At 33.3% G+C, this 24,106-nt stretch overlaps 1 protein-coding gene across 29 annotated transcripts in view; it reads left to right on the forward strand.

Annotated features, from left to right (window-relative positions):
* Sox6 (SRY-box transcription factor 6) overlaps window positions 1-24,106 on the forward strand; it is a 605,718-nt gene that overhangs the window by 367,431 nt on the left and 214,181 nt on the right. For all 29 annotated transcript variants that reach the window (XM_070032825.1, XM_070032840.1, XM_070032826.1 and 26 more), the window contains one exon: window positions 4,604-4,693. In XM_070032825.1, coding sequence (XP_069888926.1) covers window positions 4,604-4,693 — 90 coding nt within the window. The remainder of the gene's footprint in view (window positions 1-4,603; window positions 4,694-24,106) is intronic.

A 24,106-nucleotide genomic window follows, 5' to 3' on the forward strand; every position in this document is an offset into this window, starting at 1 on the left:
TTTTCCTATTATTTTTGCCATACTTTAATTTTAATTCACAAAATCTATTTGACATATTTTACACATGTAAAATATCTTTACTTTGTGCAGAAAAGGAGTTAACACTGATGAAGTTTTGCTTACTTTGGAGTAATTTAAATGTATTCCTAAAGTATTGTCATACAAATTAGGAAACAAATATCCCATACTCACTTAATTTTTTTATGCTATGAAAGAAAATTACTAAGCTATAATAAAGCTTTCTTGACTTACCTAGCCTGAAACCTAAGTACTTAGTAAGCAGAAACCCTGCAATCTATTCTATTCTATTATGCAGAGGAATTAAAAAAAATATTGTATCTTATTTATTTTGTTAGCAAGAATTTGAGATAGAGAAACTTAAATATGCAAAGAAAAACTCCCTGATAACAGTGCAACACAAATTGACTTATATGAAAGCTTTATATCTTTGCTTCAACTATAGAAGAAAAAGCCTAATCTTAGATTTTAATAATCATTTTAAAATCATCATTATTTATTAAAAATTGGACAAAATGAGTTTAAAGTCCTGCATTTCAATGTCCTGGCATTTTATGGAATGCTAAATGAATATGAAAGCATTATAATTTACATTTCTTTTCATGTGTGCATATGTTGGTGATATTTTTAATGCTGTGATTTTGTAATGCTTTATCTTAATTCCAAAAGGTATGAAGTGGGGCTGGGAAGGTGGCTCAGTGGTAGAGTGCTTACCTTGCATGCCGAGGCCCTGGGTTCAATTCCTCAGCACCACATAAGCAAAAAGAAAAAAGCCGCAAGAGACACTGTGGCTCAAGTGGTAGAGCGCTAGCCTTGAGCTGAAGAGCTGAGGGACAGCGCCCGGGCCCAGAGTTCAGGTCCCACGACTGGACCCCCCCCCCCAAAAAAAGGTATGAAGTTCCTTGTTTTCCAGCTGAATAAACTTTGAATAAACTTAGATAATAAAATTTATATTATTTCATTGTTTAAGGTTGTGAACTACGGTAAACATATAAGTTGTTTTCAGATGAATAAAATAAAAGATATGTGTGACGTTTCTTATTCTTTTATTTTGAATCACATTCTTCTATATTAAAACCACCGTGTTTCATCTTAATCTATGTATGTATGAAAATCTGGTCTTATTTATGTATTTATGTAAATTAATTATTTTATTAAATAGTTATACATAGGTTACAATTCCATGTCAGTTCAATAATACAATGCACAATGATATCCCTTCCATTGTTTCTTCCCTTCCATCCCTACCCTCAAGTTACATAGTTCAGTTTTTATATAATGTATTTGCTGTGTTTTCTCACCTTTCCTCCCTCTTTTTGTATGCCCCTCCATCATTGCCGTTTCTTCTCAAACCTGGCCTTTCCTCTGTTGGCTTCTGAAGTTGTGTTAGATTATAATAAGGCAGAGCCTCCCTTAATGTTCTGTTAATGCAGCCAAAGAATATAGGAGAGAGAGATAAATACTTTTAATTTGTACCTTTACCTAGATATTAGTGTGGATTGGCCTATTTTATTTCTTAATGGAGTAGGAAATTTGAAAAACAACAACAACAAACTTTTCCTTTTAACTTTTTCCTTTTAACTTGCATCTTCAGTCAGAAACTGTCCTTGGGACCCATCCAGTCCTTGTAACAGACTGCTTTGTCTTTCCTTTTTCCTTTGTTACTTGCTTTACATTGTAGTATGGAGAGTGCTCAGCACCAATATTAGCATGTCCTTAGAGATTTGGCAATCAGATAATCAGGGAAGAAACCTGGGAGTTTTTCAAGAGATTTTCTTACAGATTTAAGTATTCTTGGAATCTTCTAGAATTAAGATTAAATGTTAAATTAGGTGTTAGATACTGACTTTTATTGTCCTGCACATAGATTAAATCAGTTGTTGTTACTAAATATTTTCATTACTCCAAAGCAGAGAGACTTTTTTTTCCCTCTCAGTTTTTTCAAGTGAAGTGGGAACTCATGTAGCTAGATTAACTCAGCATTACAGTAGGATTAATTTTTTAATAGAATGTAAAATGCTTTGAAGTTGTTATCCATTTTATTATTGAGTAGCTTTTATGTAAAGCTGTGCTACATGGTTTGATTTATATTTGAAGTGTGTATTCTTGATGTCCATATAGTTATATTTTTTCCCATGAAGTTTTAACATTTTTTTCTTGGAGCACTGAAAGATTTCAAGTCTATTTATAGAAATAATGGTTATAATTTAGTCTGTTTTCATCTACTATGTATCTAGTATATATGTATAGTCTTGTTCTGACTTTTGTGATCATTATCAATAAATTAGGCTTTTGTCTTTATTATAACATGTTGTCAACTCAAAACTTAAGCAAGAAATTTACACTTTGCATTTGAGTCAGTAAACATCAATTTAAGCAGAATGAATGTATGAAAGGTTTAAAAGCAAAGGAAAAAAATTAGGTAGTGTATGAAAGATTTAATTTTTTCCTCATTCATAATCTAATGTCATGTTGATGTTTCTCAGAAATTCAAACATGATTTGAGGAAAAAAGTATTCTCTTATGGGCATATCTTTGAAGATTTTTTGGCTTAACTCTTATTCTTAGTTTTCTCTTTTTTGAGATTTTATAGAACAAAATATATGCCTCATGTCTTGAAACAAAAAATATCAGACCATTACATTACAGACGATTACATACAATAAACATCTGAATAATCATGTAGCCCTACTGGAAGGTCTCCCAGAATCTGATTTTGAGACAAAGATGATCACTTGTTAAAGCCTAAGGAATGAGCAGGAATGAATGGAATTAAGACCCAAGGAAGACAGGTAGGCAAGAAAGGAGAGAAGGAAGAAAGAAGTTAGGGAAGAGGCAGAAAGTTTCCATTTTATAACAGACTGTATTTAAAAAGAATTTGTTTCTCTGATAGCCAGCTAGTATGTTAGTTCTTCATGACCCAGATCTGGACTGTATCCAATCCTTGATCAATCATGTCACAATATTGTTTTTCCCCAATACTTTTTCTTTCTTTCTTTCTTTTCTTTTACTTTTCTTTTCTTTTCTTTTTCTTTTTTCTTTTTTTTTTTTTTTTTTTGTTGGTCATGAGGCTTGAACTCTGGGCCTGGGCGCTGTCCCTCAGCTCTTCAGCTCAAGGCTAGCATGCTATCACTTGAGCCACAGAGCCACTTCCGGTTTTCTGAGTGGTTTATTGGAGATAGGAGTCACAAGGACTTTCCTGCCTGGGCTGGCTTTGAACTTCGATTCTCAAATCTCTGCCTTCTGAGTAGCCAGGATTACAGGTGTCTCTAACATGCAATGCTCTTCTCAGTTCTTAAGCAGTTATCACTGCCTTTTACTAAAGCTTATCTGGCTTTTAAAGCCATGTAGAGCCATCTTGATCTGACTGTTATTGTGAAAAACTAAGATGGATGGAAAAAAAGAAGGGAAAAATGCTAAAGAGAGAGTTGAAAGCAAGAAAGCATTTGGATCTGGAGTAACTGTTTTTAATAAAATTTTAAAAGAATGTTACCAGAATTTTGACACTTGGAATGCAAAATTTAAGAAGAGTATGCTTTACACTTAGGAGTTAGTATTTAAATCTGCTTTCCCTTTTGAGAATGTGCACTATTTGTTAAGATTTGAGTCTTAAAAGTATATAAGCAAATAGTTGTAAGCAATAGTCCCTGTTGCAACACCATTTGAAAAGAAAGAAAAAGAACTCTTAGAGAAAATTTTGGTAATTATTAGAACATTCTAGTGTGTGATCTCTGTAACCTCTCTGAATATTTATAGAAACTAATTACTTCATATAAGCTAAGATGTTATTTAGAATGCAATATGGTGAATAATTTTTAAATAAATATTAATAAAATTATGCATTATTTTTTGTATAAAAGTTGTAGCAGTTTTCACTACTAGGAGAAAGAACATCTTGATTTTTAAAAAATTTTGTTTTGCTCTAAATAAATATTTTACAAAAGCTGGGTTTCTTTTTAAGATCTAAAAAAGTAAGTAGTAATGGGTTGATGGGCAAGATCTACTATGATTCCGTGCACATTTTGCTTGGATTTAAAAACTCATCTGAATTAAAAGGAATGTCATCTGAACTTCAAATAGGAAAGAGACTTCTTTTCTGTCCCCTCAGACTAAAAAATGATAAATGCTGATTAAATATTGAAAAGTTTATTGAACATTATCCTTTTTACCCCTGTTCAGTAACTTAAATTATTTTCTCAGAAAATAAACTCAGTTGTATTTTGTAATGGAGTAATACAGTTGTCTATATACCAGAGTCAAAGCAACAGCAACAGAAATCGCTCTCTGCATTTTAAAAGATTGTTTATTATCTTTAAGTAGTTGTACAATGCAGATACCGTTTTATGAATGCAGTTTATGAACTAAATGCACCTTGATCAGTGTCACCCCCTTCAACATTCTCATCTCCCTCGGCTCGCTCCTTCCCTTCTCTTAATTTTGTGGTATTTGCAATGACTTTTTGACCGCATTCTTCTTCTCCCCCTCTTTCACCTGTACATTTTTAAATGAGAGAATTTCTCCATAATTTCACTTTCTGAATGTATTATACTCACCAATTACAATACTTACTTTTGTATTTTAATAGATTCCTCCTGCATGGAAAAACTACTTTCAAAAGATTGGAAGGAAAAAATGGAAAGATTAAATACCAGTGAACTTCTTGGAGACATTAAAGGTACAATATAAAGAATGCCACATATGTTGATGCACAGATGTTAATTTGTATAATTATATATTTGTTGATCTCTATATAACACTAAATTCTTACCTATAAGACTTGGTTGAATATGAGGGATAGATGTATAACATGTCCTTGAACTAAATCCATTGCAATGTTTACAGAAAGAAATATCTATCTTCTCTTGTTCATTCTATAAATATATGATTATAGTTTATACTGTCTCATGAATTTACTTGACCCAATGTATGACAAAAATATGTCAAAAATGTACAGCGATTTAAAGATATTCTTAGTTTTTCTTTTAATAATAACAATAATAATAATAGCTTACCATGAATAATGAATACCAGGATAATTTGAATTTCCTCTGATCAAAAGAGGTTACCTGCCAGGCCTTTAAAAAAGTTTATGGAGTATACTGTATGTGATGATTTATGGGTAAACTCTGAGGCTCCTTGCCTCAGTTCACATTTTGGCCATGCCATGCTACATAAGTAGCAAACAATTTTTCTGTTTTATATCTCTTATCACTAAAATGAACATAATAGTACTTAGTTTATAGGCTCATTAAGAGATTTAATAAAGCTAAAGTTCTTAGAACTACATGTTTGATACTTAAAAAGGTACTCATGAGTGACAGAAATATATGATGTACTAGTTGTAGTATTAATATGGCTGTAAAATCAGAGATTGATTAATCTCAAACAGACTTGATAGAACTTAGCATTTCATGATCTCTGCCTCAGAAAAACCTCTTTACATTTTTAAATTAATCAATTATTTAATTTAGTTTTGCCCAGGCAAGGGCTGGGCAATCACTATTCAGCAACATCTCTAGCCTACATATGTCTACATGTTAAGAAGTGGGCAATCTATTTCACAATTAAGATAACCAGTAAGAAACGATATTTCATAATTATTCAAACTCTCCCTTGTTGACTCATGAAGACAAAGTACTCTGTTTCTAGTTTTCTGAATAAAGACCAAAATTTATAGTCATTTGTTCTGTCAATAAATACTCTTTATTTACTCTAATAATTTGAGAATTTAATTATATCAGCTTTCTGAATTATCAAACCATTTAGGTACATCTTCCTATTGGTTGTGGATAATATCTCAGTTGAGTCACAATTTGGCAATAAGAATCTCATGAAAATGTTATTTTGGTCTTACTACAGAAAATTGGGTAATACTCAGGGTATGTTCAACTTAAATGAAGAGAAAAAGAAGTCATCCTTTTGCTGATGAATAATTAATAATTCATTACATTAACTAATACAGTGTCAAAATCAAGTGAAAATTGAATATTACTTTGAATTTCAGTGCTTCTGTTTTGTACCCATAAAGGCCATTTGCTATTTTTGAAAAAAAAAAAATCCCTCAACTTATAACTGACGGGTAGAAAGAAAGTCATTAGTGACATATTCTCTATCCAGCTGCAATAACATGGTGTGTGCTACTTCGCACGTCATTCTGTGTTTTCCTCCCTTTCCAAAGTCACTGGTTTTATAACACAGAACAGAAATGGTTTATGCAAAGGCAAGCTTTTGCCAGCAGGAATGATAGGGGTCTTGCTTTCTCTTAGTAATGTAGAAGCTAACATTTTTAATCTTATGACTCAACATCGAATTTTTGTACTTCAGGGTATATTTCCCCACATGTGTCTCATCTTTTTTTATATTTAATTTTAATTATGAATGTCAAATCCAAACAAATGTATAACTCTTATATGCTCAAAATGCATAAAGTAAAACACATGCAAAATTATACTTTCCAATTCTTTTGTTTTTCTTTTTCTTCCCTGGGTTCTTTATGTGATACACAAAATTTTATTTGTGTGCTATTCTGAATTTTATGTTCATTAAAGATAACAAAGATAATATTCACGTTGAATTTCACATTTTAACATTCTATATTTTTGTCTCTTCCATTCTAGTAGTTTGTCATCATATATATTATATTGAATTATACCAATGAAAAATTTAGCTAAAGTGATAGGCAAATAGTTTGATTTAAACACTTTTAAACCTTTTCATTTTAAATTAGATAAGGCCAATTATTATTTATTATTATTATTTATTTTATTTATGGTTATTGTAAAGACGATGTACAGAGGGGTTACAATTATGTAAGTCAGATAAAGAGTACATTTCTTTTTCAACAATATCACCTCTTCCCTTAATCTCTCCTGGCTTTTCTCTCCCTTCCCCATCCACAAGTGGTATAGTTCATTTTTAACATGGTGTCTAGTGAGTATCACTGCTGCATTTATTCACGCTTTGTCTCACCATTTTTGTTGCACCCCCTCAATCCTCCCAAAGACAGATGAATGAATGAACAAGACAAAAGAAAAGAAAACAAAAACAGCAACAAAGAAAAAATCCCTCTTGTGTATATTTCCTGGAGTTCCTTTTGATAAATATTATTTTATATGATGACATAGCTATTGTGCCATTGTGATCCTCTCCTAAGAATATCCTTCTTTGATCTCATTCTGTGTGAATGGATAAGGTCAATTTATCCATGCTTGATAGGAAATATACTCATTACCTTACTCATGTAACTGTAACCCTTCTGTACAGTATTTTTACAATAACATATATAAGAAAAAAAGAAAAAAATACTATCTTTATTCCAAAATCTAAAGTAATCTATTCACTTAAGGTGTTTCAGCATTTGATATTGCCCGATTACAAAATACATACATTTATGTGTAAAATGAATGAATGAATATATATGTTAAAATCTTCTCATAAAATTAGTATCAACTTTTTACTATTCTTCATCTTTCTTTCCACTTAATGATATTCTATAGATTTCCCTGAAGATTGAACCCAAGGCCTTGAACATGCTAGGCAACCATTCTATCTCTGAGTCACACCCCCTACCCCTCAATTATTATTTTTGCAGAAAATATGGCATAAAATAAAGCTTTCCATAATTTAGCTGAGTCTTTTATTCAACCTTTAGTTTGGTCATTTTTTCCTTTAAATGACTTGTCTAGTTTTTACTAGTTTGTAGGAATGCTTAATATATATATATATATACAGTATTAAACTCTGTCAATTATGTTGTATTTCATCATTTGCTTGATTTCATAATGCTTTCCATCCCCTTTAAAATACTTCCTTCTGTAAGGAGTTTGCTTCAAAGGGCTTCTCCCTCTCTGAGATTAGATAATACTTTTCCATATTTTCTTCTATTTAGTTGGCTATATTTTAAAGTATTTAACCCTTTATTTTTCTAAACTAATGGTAATAGAGGAATAACTTAATTTTTCTTAAGCAGTAATCAAATATTTTTGCACTGATCATTAAATCATTCATATCTCCTCTGATTTGAAGTAGTATCTTTTATTTATTCATTTAATAATGCTAACAGCAAAATTTATTTTATTGAAAGCTGTCTTCTGTAAACAGATCCTGTAAAAGGTATTAGACACATTGCATGTATTCTATGTAAAGCTACGTAAATGGAAACAAAAAAGGATATTAAACATGATCTCTCATCATTACATAGAATGAAGTAATGTCTTTTTATTTTATTAATCTATCTCAACTTTCATTAGTATTATGATATATTAAAATTTTAACTTTATACTATATTTTATAATGCTTTTCATAATTTTTACTCAAGATATTTCATAATATTTACACATCTTGGACTTTTCATCATAAGTTAAAATCCCAAAGTAATTCTTCAAAGATTACTTTTTGTATAACACTACAAGATAAACTGACATGATTATAAAAATGAATATTTCCATTAATAATTATTTATTTAATACTTATATGTTTCTCAAAAATGTTTTGTTTGTAAAATAAACTCCATATACTTCCTTTGGTGTTTTATTCATAACACATGAGATATACTTCATTTTATTTTTTATGTTAGTATATTTAGAGATTCTTATAATTTTTGTCTATTTATTTCACTGTTTTATTGTTAGAATTTCCTTCTTCATCAGCCTTCCTAGCTCTAACCTTATTTCAATTGATACATCTTTATCCTGTTTCCAAATTACATTGCCTAGAATGTTAAAAATATTACTAAGTAATAGTTAACAGATATTTTTGCCTAGTTTTTATTTTATTATATTGCCTATACTATTTCATGTTAGATATTCTGTTTACTATGGATTTAAATATTTTTATCATTTAAAAATATTCTACTCTATTAAGAGTTTCCATGAGATACTGCATTTTCGTTTATAGCATGCCATATTGGTTTTTTTTTTTTAATTTATTCTTAAAATCAACACTAACTAGTCATGGAATAGCCTCATTTTAATATACTATATAGTTTTATTTGCTCATATTATAGTTATTATTTTTGTATCTGTAATGGGATTAATTTATGTTTTTCTTTATTTGTACTGTCTTTGTTAATTTTTAGTTCTAAAGTTCATGCTGGAATTGGGTAACTTTTCCTCCTCTCCTAGGCAATGTAAAATAAAAACACCTGGGCTTGGAATTTTCTTTGGAGATAATTGTTTTGTTTTGTTTTCTTTTGTTACATTTTATACTCTTCTATAAGTTGGTTTTGCCATAGCATATTTTTAAATAAAAATGTCTATTTCTAATATTTTCAAATGTTAGTGTTAATTTTATGTGCAATAGTAAATCTACAGTTTTAACTCATATTTATTTGCTGTTCTATATTTGACTTTTAATTTTACATATTTTTGACCTCCCTCAATAAGCATCCAATTGCTGGATTTATATGTTGATTTTGCTGCTTTTCAGTATGCCAGTTAATCTTGCTTTAATTTTTATTATCTCTTTCCTCCTTATTTTTCATATGCTTTTTCTTTTGTCTATTTTAATATTCATTACCTATAATAAAGGCACTTTTGAACAGGTACATGTCTCTAGAAATGGCTTCATATGCCCTACCAGTTCAATTTTAGAATTCTTTTTAAATTTTATTTTATTTTATTTTATTTTTTGGTCCGGTCATGGGGCCTGAACTCTGGGCCTGGGCGCTGTCCCTCAGCTCTTCAGCTGAAGGCTAGCGCTCTACCACTTGAGCCACAGCGTCACTTCATCAATTTTAGAATTCTTATTGTCATTATTTTCTGAATGTATCCATATATATTATTTTCTAGGCATTCTATGTTTACATATCGTCCTTAATCTAGTCTGTATCTATCACTGCCAATGAAAAATGGAATGGAAGGACTAGTAAAGTTGGGATCTTAACATTACCACATTATTAAGAAGCACAATAAACTGATAATTTCTTAGTTAGATTTTACTTAAGATGTGCTTTCACACAAAATTAATTTTATGTCTAAGTGAAAGAAATATTTCTTTTTTTGGGGGGGGGGTCCACTCGTGGAGCCTGAACTCTGGGCCTGGGCACTGTCCCTCAGCTTTTCAGCTCAAGGCTAGCTCTCTACCACTTGAGCCACAGCACCACTTCTGGCTTTTTCCTTATGTGGTGCTGAGGAATTGAACCCAGGGCCTCAGGTGCAAGGCAAGTGCTCTACCACTGAGCCACCTTCCCAGCCCTGAAAGAAATATTTCTAAAACCCCTTGATAGGAGTTGAGTTACTGCAGAAGTTTGAAAAATGCTGAATCAGAATTGTCAATTAGCTACTTTTTTTTTTTTGTCAGTCGTGGAGCTTGAAATCTGGGCTTGGGCCCTGTCCCTCAGCTCTTCAGCTCAAAGTGAGCCACAGCACCACTTCTGGTTTTCTGGTGGTTTATTGGAGATAAGAGTCTCACGGAGTTTCCCTGCCCTAGCTGGCCTTGAACCGAGATCCTCAGATCTCAGCCTCTCGATGAGCTAGGATTACAGGCATGAGCCACCGGCGCCCAGCTTAATTTGTATACTTTTTATATTGAAGGTGTACAGCAATATGTTTTGGCATTGTATGTATACATTATATTTTCATATACATATTGAAATGGTTAATAGTTAAGCAAATTAACATACCTATCCCTTCACAAGTTACCGGTTACTTTATACATAGTAAGACCATGTAAAATCTCTCAGCAAATTTCTAGTATACAGTAGAGTATTCTTTCACTAAGTGTAGTCCCCATGCTCTGTACATTAGCTCTCTAGAGTTATTCATCCTGTGTAACTATAGTCTTGTGGCCTTGCACCTGTGATTTCCCCTCCTCCCTGCAGCTTCACTTACCATTCCAACCTATTCTCTCAGCACCATTGTTTCAAAGGCACCCTTCTTTCTAGTAGCAGTATTAGTTGAGATAAAATGCCATAATTGGCAGAAATTTAATAGTAGCAAACTCAGAGAGTGGCCCAAAGTGTTACAAATTCTGAAAAGTAACTTTGTTTATAAGAACTACATGTGTTTATTTACTTACACACACGTATACATATATTTTTACTTACATGTATATACATATATACACACACATATTCATACACAATTTTTTATTCTGATTCTGTGGGTTGAATTCAAGGCCTGGGCACTATACTTAGCTTTTTCAGTTTAAGGCTAGCAATCTACCACTTAAGCCACAGCTCTACTAGAGTCTGGCTTTGGATGATTAATTGGAGATAAGACACTCACAGACTTTTCTGCTGAGTCTGGCTTTGAGCCATAATCTTCAGATCTCAGCCTCCTAAGTAGCTAAGATGACAAGTATGAGGCACCAGCTCCTGGCTACGTTGGTATATTTCTAAGGGTTTATTGTCACCATAGAATTTATCAAACTGCTTAGAATTAAACCAAGTTTGCATCCTCAAAATTGTGTTAGTATATAATATTAAGAATTATACTAACAAGTGTTTCCTCTTCCATCTAGTAAAACTTCAAGCAAGCCAACATGTTTGACAAAGTCCTGTATTTAGTTACTGTTAATATTACTACCTATTAATTCTATCAAGCTCATTTAAGATGACTTAATTGTGGAAGTAGAGTTTGAACTTGCCCTTTAAAGCCTATGATGCAGTGCAGTGTAGTTCTCAAACTTTTCAAAACCTCAACAGTCCCAGTGGAATCATGGGAAGACAGGTTCTGGACTATCCTTTTCCCCACAAACAGACTCCACATTTACCCTTTGCTATATAAATGCGATACTACAGCAGAGCAGGAAACAAGCACAGTTTACTTATGACTTTGATATATGTGTAAGTGAAAAACAGGAGTTTAAGCTGGGTGATTGTGGCTCATAGCTGTAGTCCTAGCTACTCAGGAGGCTGAGATCTGAGGATCTCAGTTTGAATCCAGGCTAAGCAGAAAAGTCCCCGTGAAACTCTCATCTCAAATTACTCAAAAACTGGAAGTAGTGCTATGGCTCAAGGGACAGAATACTTAGGAGGCTGAGATCTGAAAATTGCAGTTCAAAGCCAGTTGGGGAAGAAAAGTCTGTGAGACTTTTTATCTCTAATAAACTAGCCAAAGTGGAGCTATGGCTCAAGTGATAGAGCGCTATCCGTGAGCAAAAAGAAGCTCAGGGATAGTGCCCAGGCTCTGAGTTCAAGCAACAGGAGTGACATAAAATAAAAACAACAAAAACCATTAAAAACTAAAAAAAAAAAAAAAAGAAAAAGAAAAAGTTAAAAAAAAAGAGAGAGAGAGAGAGAGAGTACTAGCCCTGAGCACAGAGAGGTTCAGGGACAGCACCCAGGCCCTGCGTTCAAGCCCCAGGACCAGAAAAAAAAAATCAAGCAAAACAGGGGTAGAAAAATATGGTAGGAAGAAGTGAGGTAAGGCAGAAATATTCTTTGAGTTTGTAACTCGTTTGTAATTATATTTATTTATTTATTTGAGTAGTCCCAAAGGAGTGAAGACGCCAGAACATTTAAGACCCTGAAACATTTCTAAATCCACATTAAGCAATGTCGTGAGCACAAGCGGCACCCTCTGTCGCCATGGAGGGTCTAAGCTCCGTGCCTTAGCCAAGGGATTCTTAGCCATGTTGTCTGAGCATGTGCCTCCACACTGGGGCTGGCATCTCTTGCTTGGTGTGAAGACAACTCCCTGGGCAATGTGCCAGGGAGACAGCATTGTTGGACGTGAGCACAAACTGTTTGTGCTCGTATTTGTCAAACGCATATGATGCGGGGGCAAAAATTTATATGACACGATGCAAATAAGAAAATAGCATGTTCTTTTCTTGGTTGTTTATGGTTAAATATTTCAATATATACATTTGAGCACCCAGGTAGGCACATTTGTAGGCATGTTCTCCTGTAGCTTAGAAAATGGTTCTATTAGAAAAAAGTGACAAAACAAATTCTTTTTTTCTTTTTTTTTTTGCTGGTTGTGGGTCCTGAACTCTGGGCCTGGACGCTGTACCTCAGTGCACTTGAGCCACAGCGCCACTTCCGGCTTTTTTCTTTCTGCTTATGTGGTGCTGAGGAATCAAACCCAGGGCCTCATGCATGCAAGGCAAGCACTCTACCACTGAGCCACCTTCCCAGCCCCAACAAATTCTTTTAAGTGTAATATCCTACAAGTTTGCAAAGCAACTACTGAAACACAATTACTTAACACAGTTCACTGAAACACAATTTCAGTGAATACCTCCAAGGGGTTTGGTTCTAAATCTTAATTACTACTTAGTAGGAATCCTTACTTTCTTGTTCCTTATTAGAGTTGTAACTATGGGAATTAAAATTAAGATCTTTACTATCTCAAACAGTAGAAACATACCATGGTTGTGCTAGGTGACAATACTGAATTAAACTGGATTTATTGTTATTGCTACTCAGTTCCATTGAGGACCTGGTTCCATTTTCAGTTTTGATTGGCAACAAGAATCTTTTGGGAACATTGTTACACAAGAGTCATGGTTATTTTCAGTGTATGATAAATCTTTGGAGATCAAATAGTGTTGGTTTTTGAAGGTTGGAGATCAAATAGTGTTGGTTCTTAAAAACGGTGCTGATAATCTACAAACGGTCAGAATGGGTCTAAGAGCACTGCTATAGAATTAGCATTGTATATCACAGGTTACAGTCTTAAATGCCAATTTTCTTTCCCATATGACCATTTTCATAGTAGTAGAGTAAGCTGTATCTAAGTACTCTGATCATTCATTGCAAACCTTGCCTTTTTTACTCATAGGTATAGAAATACAAAGTGATTGATGTTTTCTGTTGTAACCAGAGAACTACACTTTGCATATTCATTATAAACGAGTTTGCTTTAATCTCCATTTAAAATTTTACAGCAATTTCTTCATCTAGAGGAACTTTAAAGACAAGGTGCTTAGAGGTGAATTATGTGCCACTTTTCAACTCTATAAAACCATCAAAGTTCCTTGTGAGTGTTGCTGTCTCAGAAAATGAGATTAAACAATAATATTATAATAATAATATTTAGATTTCTCATTGTTCTAGACATCAGCTTGTAAAAGAGAATGAGAGTACAGATACTATTTGCTCACTGTGCTGTTTGGGTGAAACAATGAAGCAGATTGCTTGCCAATATTTTCTGTATATATCTTTATAATTATAGAACTTCAGAATATTCTAGAACTTGAGACTAAACAAAAAAGCTGGAGACATTCTGTCCAACTTCTTTTTTTGCATATAAGGAAAAAATAATGTCTTTTTCCATTATCCAGATATTTTTTCTAATTCTTAAAAAGTCACTGCTCTCAATCATATAGTAAATTACTAAAGCAGAAACTTAGTATTCTCCCTTACATTTTTAGTCCATTTCATATACTCTTTTGATCTTCTTGTAGTCAATAGTAATTCTTAGAGAATATATGGACTCTTCTTGCTAACGACAACTGCACAGAGCAGCAAATTTTATGAACACACATACACATTATAACACAGCAACACCCATAGTTTTTAATTATATCACTTTACATGAATATAGAAATTTCAAAGCTTTCCTTTGTACTCTCAGTTATAAACATCTTTTACTTCTTTTGAAGTCTGTGTGATATACATACAAGCAATTAAAACTGACCCCTCTCTTGGGGTTGGAGATACAAAGTCTTCTTAATTAAAACTCAAACAAAAGCTACTAGCAAAAATTCCTACTGTATGATTAAAGTCTAAAGTATTATGATCATTAGAATCATTGTTAACTGTTGGGATTAAAAGAAATCGATATGTTAGGGAAAATATCAGTTGAATCTAATTAGTAAAATCAATGTTTACATTAAAGAAAATACTGAAGTTTAATCACAGGTTCTGGATATAAATATAACACTGGCTAAATCTATTCTTTTTTGTTATTGCATTGACCACATTACCCTATTTTAAATTTAATGAATAAGAATGTGAAACTTCTTTTTTGTAGTTAATTATTATAATTAAAATATAAAATTTTAAAATCATATCTGGTTTAAGAAGTTTTAATTATGAAGTGTTCTTATATGTTAAAAAATAGCAATTACAAAGTATTCCTACTGATTTCATTTTAAAAAGGCTAATTTTAGCAAAAGCTATCCACTAGAGTGGGAAAGAAGATAAATTGGAAAGAAGTAAAAAAACTCAATTTTTTTTACACAATTATGATGAGGTTAAAAATGTATTAGTCTATTGGTGACATATCCAAATCAAAAAGAATATTTTGAAATAATACCTAAACAAGGCATTTTACCTTTTTTTCCCCTTCCTGATTACTGTGATGAAAATAAACATTATAACCAGCATGGAAAAAGAAAACTATTACTAATTGCAGCCTAGATTTTAAGTAAAATACAGGTCATTAGCAATTTCCTGGAAGCCATTCAGATTGCTTACCAGGAAATGGTAGCTAGCAGGACATCTGTAACCCTCCTGTGTGGAATTAGTGAAAACATACTGGAGCTTTAATGATGTGTATTAGATTTAGGCTGATAGGGGAATCTTTCTTTATCGAACTAGGTAACATTCTCCAAATATATGTGATTTTAGTTCAGAATTAATGTAAAAAACCAGAATTGAAAATAGTCATAAATACTTATCCATCCAGCCATACTTTAATATACACGTACAGATTAGAGTGACTCAGTGAAATGAGAAAGGACAGGATGACTTCAGAACACTGGGGATCTGGGAATAAAATAAAGGTGGGAAAATTGAGAGAAACCTTCTTAATGTCTTAGAATGATGATCTCACAATATTATTGGTGGTATATTTAATCTCATTCTTAGTGGAAATATCCTGTCTCTCTATAAAATGAGAAATTTTGAGTTTGAGTGAAAATTGTCTCTTGACATAAACTTTGTTCTCTGCATTATAATGGGAGAATGACATCTCTATTATTATCCATCTCTTTATATTATCTAAATGATTGGTTGGCTTAATGAGAATTCTTTGGAAGTAGTAAGAGAGGCAAAACAAAACTGAGGAAAATGTTTGTATATATTCTATATATACACAGAAAATTGCTACCAGTTTACCAGTGGTAGTAATAGTAAGAATGTTCCATTGTCATGACCAGTAGGAAGTTGGAACCATCCATTATCTTTTAGATCAAAATTGTTTCACAGGAAATTATTGGACATATAAGATTGAGATGAAATTGTAATACCTCAAGAAACTGATATTACCACCCATGTCAAGTTTATAGGATAGCTCACTTTCCATGTCATGTTTGTTTAACCCAAAACAATGTAGTTTATGTATGTATGTATGTATGTATGTATTTGGGTGAATCTGGGGTTTGAACTCAGAGATCCTTGTGTTTGCTAGACAGGTACTCTACCACTTGAGCTACACCCTCAAGCCCTTTTTGCTCTTGGTTATTTTTTCAGATAAAGCCTTTTATTATTACCTGAGATCATCCTCAAACCATAATTCCCCTACTTATACTTCTGATATAAGTTGGGAGAAAACAAGTATGTACCTTCATGCCCAACTTATTTCTTGAGATTGGGTCTGTATACTTTTTTGTCTGTTATGGCCTTCAAACCATAATCCTTTTGATCCTTGCATCCCAAGTAAGAAATTACTTGTATGAGCCACTGTGCAAAACTATGTTATTGAATTTAAGAGTAATGAAACCTTCTTTAAATGAGCTAGACCTGGTGATTACTAGACTGGTCGGATTCATTTCTATCTTATTATATAAAAAATAGATTATCTATTGTTTGCCTCTCAACCCTTGCATTATTATTAAATCACGTTGCTAATTACAGATTAAACTATCTAAGACAAACTTTATGCACACAAGTGAAAATGGAGCAATGAGCCTTGTTGAGACTGGTTTGGTAAGAGGTACAGGAAGCTGGGGAAGACAGATGGAGTGGATGATTGTGATTAAGGCACATTTCATATATACGTGGACATGTCAAAATGAAATGAATCCCCTCCTACAGCTACGTGACGTTAATAAAAAAAGGTGTGAAAAATTAAAAATATGAAAATAAGCAAAACAATTTAGCTAAAGCTTCAGGAGATTTCTCTAGCATCTTGTTCAAAGGGGACAGTCACACATAACATTTCTGGAAACATAGTCGATAGAGGTTTGTTTTGTTTTCCTTAAGTAGCTGTAATAAGTGGGACCTGCTATAAATGTGTTTATTTTCAAACTTATATATATATATATATATATATATATATATATATATATATGGTTTTAGTAAATGCAAATAATAGAAAAACATTTTAACTTGCTCTATTTCACCTTAGCCCCTTTCATTTGAATAAATGCATATGGTTTTAAAATGTATGTTTGTGAAAATATTTATATAGAGCTGATTCTTGAAAGGGAAGTTCATATGAACACTATTAATCTCATGCTGTTTATGTCCCCAGGAATGCTCTATGTTTAGCACTCAAGGTGCCAGGGTGTGCGCTAGGCATTTCCTTAATCTAAAGTTAGCTTTTGACCAGATTTTCAGGAGGTAGTTACTATGTCACATAAAGAACTAGTCCATAGTACTAGGCCTCCCACACTCTTAGTATTTAGGTCATTTGTCTGAATTTTAAATAAAATGCCAGGCAAACCACTTAATGAAATGTGTGTATTTTCATCCAAATGGTGTTTTTATGAATAAGGACCTTGAAATAAGCATAAATTGTACTTTATTCTGTACATTTTTAAATTTGTTGCTACTGTTAGTAATTACCACTGAGTGCATATTTAATGCACTGAGGAAATTTGATGCAATTATTCCGTTTATTTGTGATTCCCCTTCAATCCAAATGTGTGCATTAAACTATTGAAAAAGAAAACTACAGAGAATTTAGGTCATTAAAAAAAATGTACTCATATTCTGAACTCTAGTAGTAAACTTCTATTGCACTAACCAAGCTAAAATTAGTATGGGCCTGACACTGTAAAGGATAGGGGTTCAAAGTTTAGGTAATTTAAAATAAAAATTCCCTCTAAATATCACCTTAAAGACAATCAGCCAATTGCAAAGCCACCTTCCATAACTGAGCTTACAATTTAACTAGTTTACCTTCAGATAAATTATTTTTCCTCAAGCCTCTTTCAGCACTTTGGAGTTGATTACACCTGGAAATGGACTGAATAGACACAAGTTGGTAGCTCTTAGAAAGTCTGTACAAAATGACAGAAACTGCAGAGAAAAGGTCTAAGACCGTCTCTCTTCCTTGAGTGCCTAACATTTTTTAAAGCTCAGAGAATTTGGGTACTGAAAAAGATCTCTACTGCTGAAAGGGTCTGAAAGTAAAAGTGCAAGAGGGGTACAGCTTTTGTGGGTCTCCTTTTTATTTTCTCCTTTGATCATAAACTAGCAAGAAAAGTACACATTTCACAGAAACAATTCGAAGTCATTAAAATGGTTTGCTCAGGAAATAGAATGAGACAGAACACAGGTAGTAAAGGATGAGGGGAACTCCACATCTATCTGGTTTAGTGGACATCATCCAGTGTTAGTTTTCTGGCAACTAAACTTCATTATACGTATATGTGTTTTAATAATGCGCTTGAACATCTCTCTATGGAACAGATGAGATTTAAAATGAGATCTATGCATGGTTTAAAAATACGTTTCTTCATATGATAATAATGAGAGACCTGTATTCTTAAGCTTAAAGCAAAGAGTTACATTCCTATTAACATTTGTTTAACTAGGCTTCCCTCACAACAGGTGCACAATTATTTTTATGAGTAAAATATTATCAGCCTTCAAAATTAGCCAGGGCAAAATGCAAGTTGTCTGATTAAATAATCAGAGCTGATACTTAAAATACATTTGATTTCTCCAGGAATTTTAAAATGCTAAGTCCTAGTCTCTTATTATGATATGCAGAAGAAATTACAATGGTGGTTAGTATGTGAGTATTAACTTGTATCATAACTAGTTTGATATGTTTCATGTAATTCAATTGATACTGTGAGGCAAATTATTAAAAAATAACATTAGGATATTTATTTGTCTAAAATTTCACTGTCAGTGAAGTAGTATTATGCTCCAAATTAAAACAGCAAAAATGTGACTGTCTCATAGAAGATTTTTTTGCCCTCAATTAAAAAGCCCATAAGTTTAGAAAATTAAAATCCAGTGTATACTTATTTAATTTACAGGGGTAAAACATTTATCTGTCTGTCTGTGTATCAGATATTTTAGTTCATAAGACACAAAGATCATAGATACATGAGAGTTTGAGAGTTGTGGATTATCTTGGAGAACAGTAAAGACTCCTAATGGTTTAAAAAAAAAAAAAAAAAAAAACAAACCACTGGTCCCCTTCCACAACTGAACAGGAAGCTTATCTGGAAGGCAACTTTATCATGTTTTAAAAGTGCTATAACAGTGCAGCTGTTAGAAACCAATTATAGGCAGGTAACTGTTTGTTTTCATATCTAAATCTGTTTGTCAATCAGGGAATGCAATGAATCAGGAGTAGGGATCTCAAATGCAAACCACAGTGTAAGGCAGAGCATCTGGAATAGGTCCAAGCCACAAGAATTAGGGCAGGAATAGAAATGGAATGAAATCCATACATGTGTACAGGGTTCCTGTCTTTGACCATTCTTTTCAAATAGAGTCAGAAGTGAAGATTATCAGTGAAATGTGTCAGTTTTCTATTGGGAGCAGTCTCACTTTAAAGTTTCTTAGAAATGATGTGGTTACTTAACAGTAAAGTGGCTATAGAAGTCTTCTATAGAGCTTTACAAATACAAGACATTTCTAATCCTAGCTGAATAAACAGCCTTCCTAAATGAAGATTTTATTTTCACTTTGAAAATACATTGAGATAAACCATTGACCATATTATAAACAAGTAGGTTTTTACTGTTTTGAAATTCATTTACAACAATTTCCAGTTTATATGGCAGTTTATGAAGAAACTTGTTTTATCTGGACTTAGGAACACATTTTTACTTAGTAAAGCCACCTCTGTGTTCAAATATGCAGCTGTTGTGCTCAGGTTGCAAGATGTCAAGAGACAGTCAAGTACACAAAGAGTGCTTTATATAAGTCTATATGGCTAGAAATTTTTCCATGCTGAAATGTGGGGAAGCCTACTGAGACACTGGAGTTGAAGTTGGTAACATCAAGGGAGCATAAATAGAAGTTTATTAAGAAAGCTAAAGAAAATGAAATGGGCACGACCATACTGTGGTTTTGCTTAAACACAGGCTTTCACATCCATTCGAGAGTCCTGGATTTCTTTTTAACTGGTTAATGAAAGGCGCTCTTTTATTTTTCCAGCTATAGTTTAGTGCCAATAGGCATTTGCCTCGAAGCATGATGGCTGTTCTTTATCCCTGTTGTTGACTACGCATTGCTCAGCCATGGCTATCATGGTTTAGGGTTGCCTTCCCAGATGGACGTTGGAAAGCATTTTCCTGAAATTCCTGTTTCTTGTCCCAGACCTCTCTCTGTGTACTATTCAGTTTTAGTAGGAAGGAGAAGAGGAGATCACTCTTGATTTACCTGGCATACCTAAGACATTTTTTAAAAAGTATTTACAAAGGTTATGTGACATAGTGCCAGAATTAGTGATGAAAACCCACATGAATTACATGTGAAGAATGAGATTAAGTGAAATACTGGAGGAAACAATGATTGTTTTCCAGTCTTAAAGATTTTGTTTGAAATTACAGGAAGGGCTCTGAGGAGATTCTGTGTTGTATTTCATAAAGAAAACTAGACGTGAGACCAGGAAAAAGAAACTCATTTCTCCTCACGAAAGCTAGTTCTTATTGTGAGTGACACTGAGGAAGGTTTTCTTATTGGGATATGAATATCAGAACCAGTAAGAATGCATTTGTGGAATTTCAGTCAATCCACAAATCATTTTTGAATGGCTATTGTTTACTCACTATTGTGTTAGAATATGTAGGGCTTACACTATGTCACACTGACTACAACTCAGATATTAAAAATTCATGTTTGGAAAGACCCACCAAGAAGGAGTAGAAAATGTGCTGATAAAGACAAGGACTAAAATTTATGGTGGAAATACTCCGCATCCCAGTGCTTTGGTGTGTTGTGTCCTCATTTAATTCTCAAACCAATGCTATGAGACGGACTTCATCAACCTCCTTTTACAAAAGAAGAACAAAGGTTCTGAAAAACAAAATATTATTTTTCAAGGTAAAAGTGGCCAGTCCAGAATTTGGAATCAAGGACTTACGTCCTTTCTACCAAACCATGCCGATATCCTCTAGACGTTCAGACTCATCTTCTCATGCACTCCTCAAATCTTCCATGCTACTTCTTAAGCAAATGACACAGAAAAGCAGAAATAAAACCAAGCAAAAATGGGCTATTAGGGGGCTCTCACCTGCTCTGCCATGTGAGACACAACAAGGTGGCTCTCTCTGAACCAGGAAATGAGGCCTTGCCAGACACTGAATCTGCTGGGGCTTTGATCTTGGACTCCTCAGCCCCCAGAACTGTGAGAAATAAATATTTGTTGGTACACCTACCCAGTATTTTTGTTGTGGAAGACCCAATGGACTGAAACCATACAAAGGAAGAATCAGAAATGGTTATGAAATATTGATAAGAGGGCAGGTAGAAAACAATAATGATTATAGATTCAAATAAAAATAAAACTACTCATTTCCAAAAAATGGGTTGTTATCCTCTGTTCAATGCCATATTTTTAATTGTGAACCTCCCATTTTTTTCATGTTCATTTCCCTTTTTGCTTTTCTTATTTTCCTTTCCCTTCCTCCCGCCTTCCTTTCCTTTTTCTTTTCTTTTTTCTTTTTCCTCTTCCTTTTCCTTTTCCTCTTCCTTTTCCCTCCTTTGCCTTTTCTGCTTCCTTCCTTGCTTCCTTCCTTCCTTCCCTCCCTTCCCTCCCTCCGTCCCTCTGTCCCTCCCTCTCTTTTTTTGTGCCAGTGCTTGGGTGCTGTCCTTTAGCTTTTTTTTACTCAAAGCTGGCACTGTACCACTTGAGCCACAGCTCTACTTCCAGCTTTTTGGTAGTTAATTGGAGATAAGAGTCTCATGGATTTTCCTACCTGGGTTGGCTTTGAACTGCAATCTTCAGATCTCAGCCACTTGAATAGTTAGGATTACAGGCATGAGCCACTGGTTCCTGGCTCCATTTCCTTTTTTTATATCTGTAATTTCTTTATAGCTTCTGCCAGTATAAAAATTTCCCTTTCTATTTGAATTCTTTAGAATTCAATTTTTGTTCTTTCTTTTATTGTTATTGTAGAGGATATACAGAGGGGTTACAGTTATATGTGTTAGGCAATAAATATAATTCTTTATGAACCATGTCTCCTCTTCTTTTGCTTTTTCCCCCACCCATAAATTGCACAGTTCATTTTCCATGTAGTGTCTAGTGAGTACAATGGTTGTATTTGTTTAAACTTTTTCCACTTTTTCGGTGCTTTCTACCTTTCCCAAGACAAATAAGATAAAGGGAAAAGAAAACAAAACAGCAACAATTGCAACTGAAAAATCTCTTGCCTCCTTTTCTTGGAGTTCATTTCATAAAGTATTATTTTATATGATCATCTGCACATAGCTATTGAGACACTGTGATCAACTCCGATGCATACCCTTCTTTGCTGCTAAGGATTATTTCATATTATTATGGCTTTCTAATATTGCCTAATCTGCAATTAAATAGTGAATCATATCTGGCTGTTAGGTCCCAGGATATGTCATGAGTAATTTGAATCCTGGCTAGATGTCTAGCATCCTTACACTTTTAGCATAGTGGCATATATTTCTGTGTTTACTGCAAAAATTAGGAATCATGAATAGAATGTTAATAAAAAGTTATATTAATGGTTAATTATTAAAACTATGAGGAAGAGCCAAAGGAAGATTGGCATCTCTGCTGAGCAATGACCCTTTAGTGTTTTGTCCCAAATTCTTATCTGAAATCTATTAAATGATTTTTCAGTCTTTTCTATTTATAAAATTCTAATATCCATAAAAATAGAAGTTTTGTTCTCTTTTACTTATAACAATGACATAGTTGGCACTTAGGGGTTGACAATATTTTGAATTGGAAAGTGTATGGGGAACAGTATTATTTTGAGGATTAAGTCATCATATTTTTTTAAAACTTTTCCATTTTAGGGAAACAGTTTAATATGCTCAACTGCATGTCAAGAGATCAAACAGAGATCCAAGAGTACTAGCTAGGGGAATACAACCTAAAAACAGGTATCTGAGCACCTGTATGTTAGAAAATAGAAGTAAAAATGAAAGTACATAAGACATTGAAGGACTGGGTAGCACAGATGCAGTAATTGAGCAGTGATAAAACGAGAAAATAAGTCATCACAGGCTATGTTGTTCACCCCCTCCTCAGGTTAAGATTGTGTAGTCCTAGCTATCTGCAGGTATAGTTAGAAATGACTACCTATGGCTAAAGGGAAAGATTTTCTAGATTACTGTAAATCCGTACTAATACTGAAGCCACTAACTACATGTGACTATTCAATAAATTCAATGTAACCAAAATTTTAGTTTAGTTCCTCAGTCATACTAACTACATTAAAAAAGTTTAACTTATTTTGTTAGTGTCTACCATGCAAATCAAAAAAGATGTAGAAAGCCAGGTGCTTGTGGCTCACACCTGTAATCCTGGCTACACAGGAGGCTGAGATCTGAGGATTCCAGGTTTTGAAGCCAGCTGAAGCAGGAGAGTCCATGAGACTATTATTCCAATAAAGTACTCAGAAAAAGCTGGAAGTAGAGCTGTGGCTTCAGTGGTAGAGCACTATCATTGAGCACAAAAAGGCTCAGGGACAGTGCCCAAACCCTGAGTTCAAGCCCCCAGGACCAGAAAAAAAATGAGTAGAACATTTCTATTATTCTAGAGAGCTCTGTTTGACATCATTATTATAAAGTGGAAAGTTCATAAAAGGGTAAATCTTTTGGGAAATTCTACTGTCAAATGTATTTCTAAATATCTATGGAAAGATATGTCTGCTATGATGTAGTTTAACAACAACAAGACATAATATATCAAATTATTGAGAATTCTGAAAATGAATTTTATGAAAGAATGCTGCTATGTAGTTGACATTGGTACTTATGGTGGTGGGTTTTTTTTTTAACATGATTTGTGTATTTTAGCAA

This window comes from Dipodomys merriami, unplaced genomic scaffold, assembly GCF_024711535.1.
Source record: "Dipodomys merriami isolate MVZ:Mamm:240054 unplaced genomic scaffold, mDipMer1.0.p SCAF_21, whole genome shotgun sequence".
In the NCBI taxonomy this organism is placed as follows: Eukaryota; Metazoa; Chordata; class Mammalia; order Rodentia; family Heteromyidae; genus Dipodomys; species Dipodomys merriami.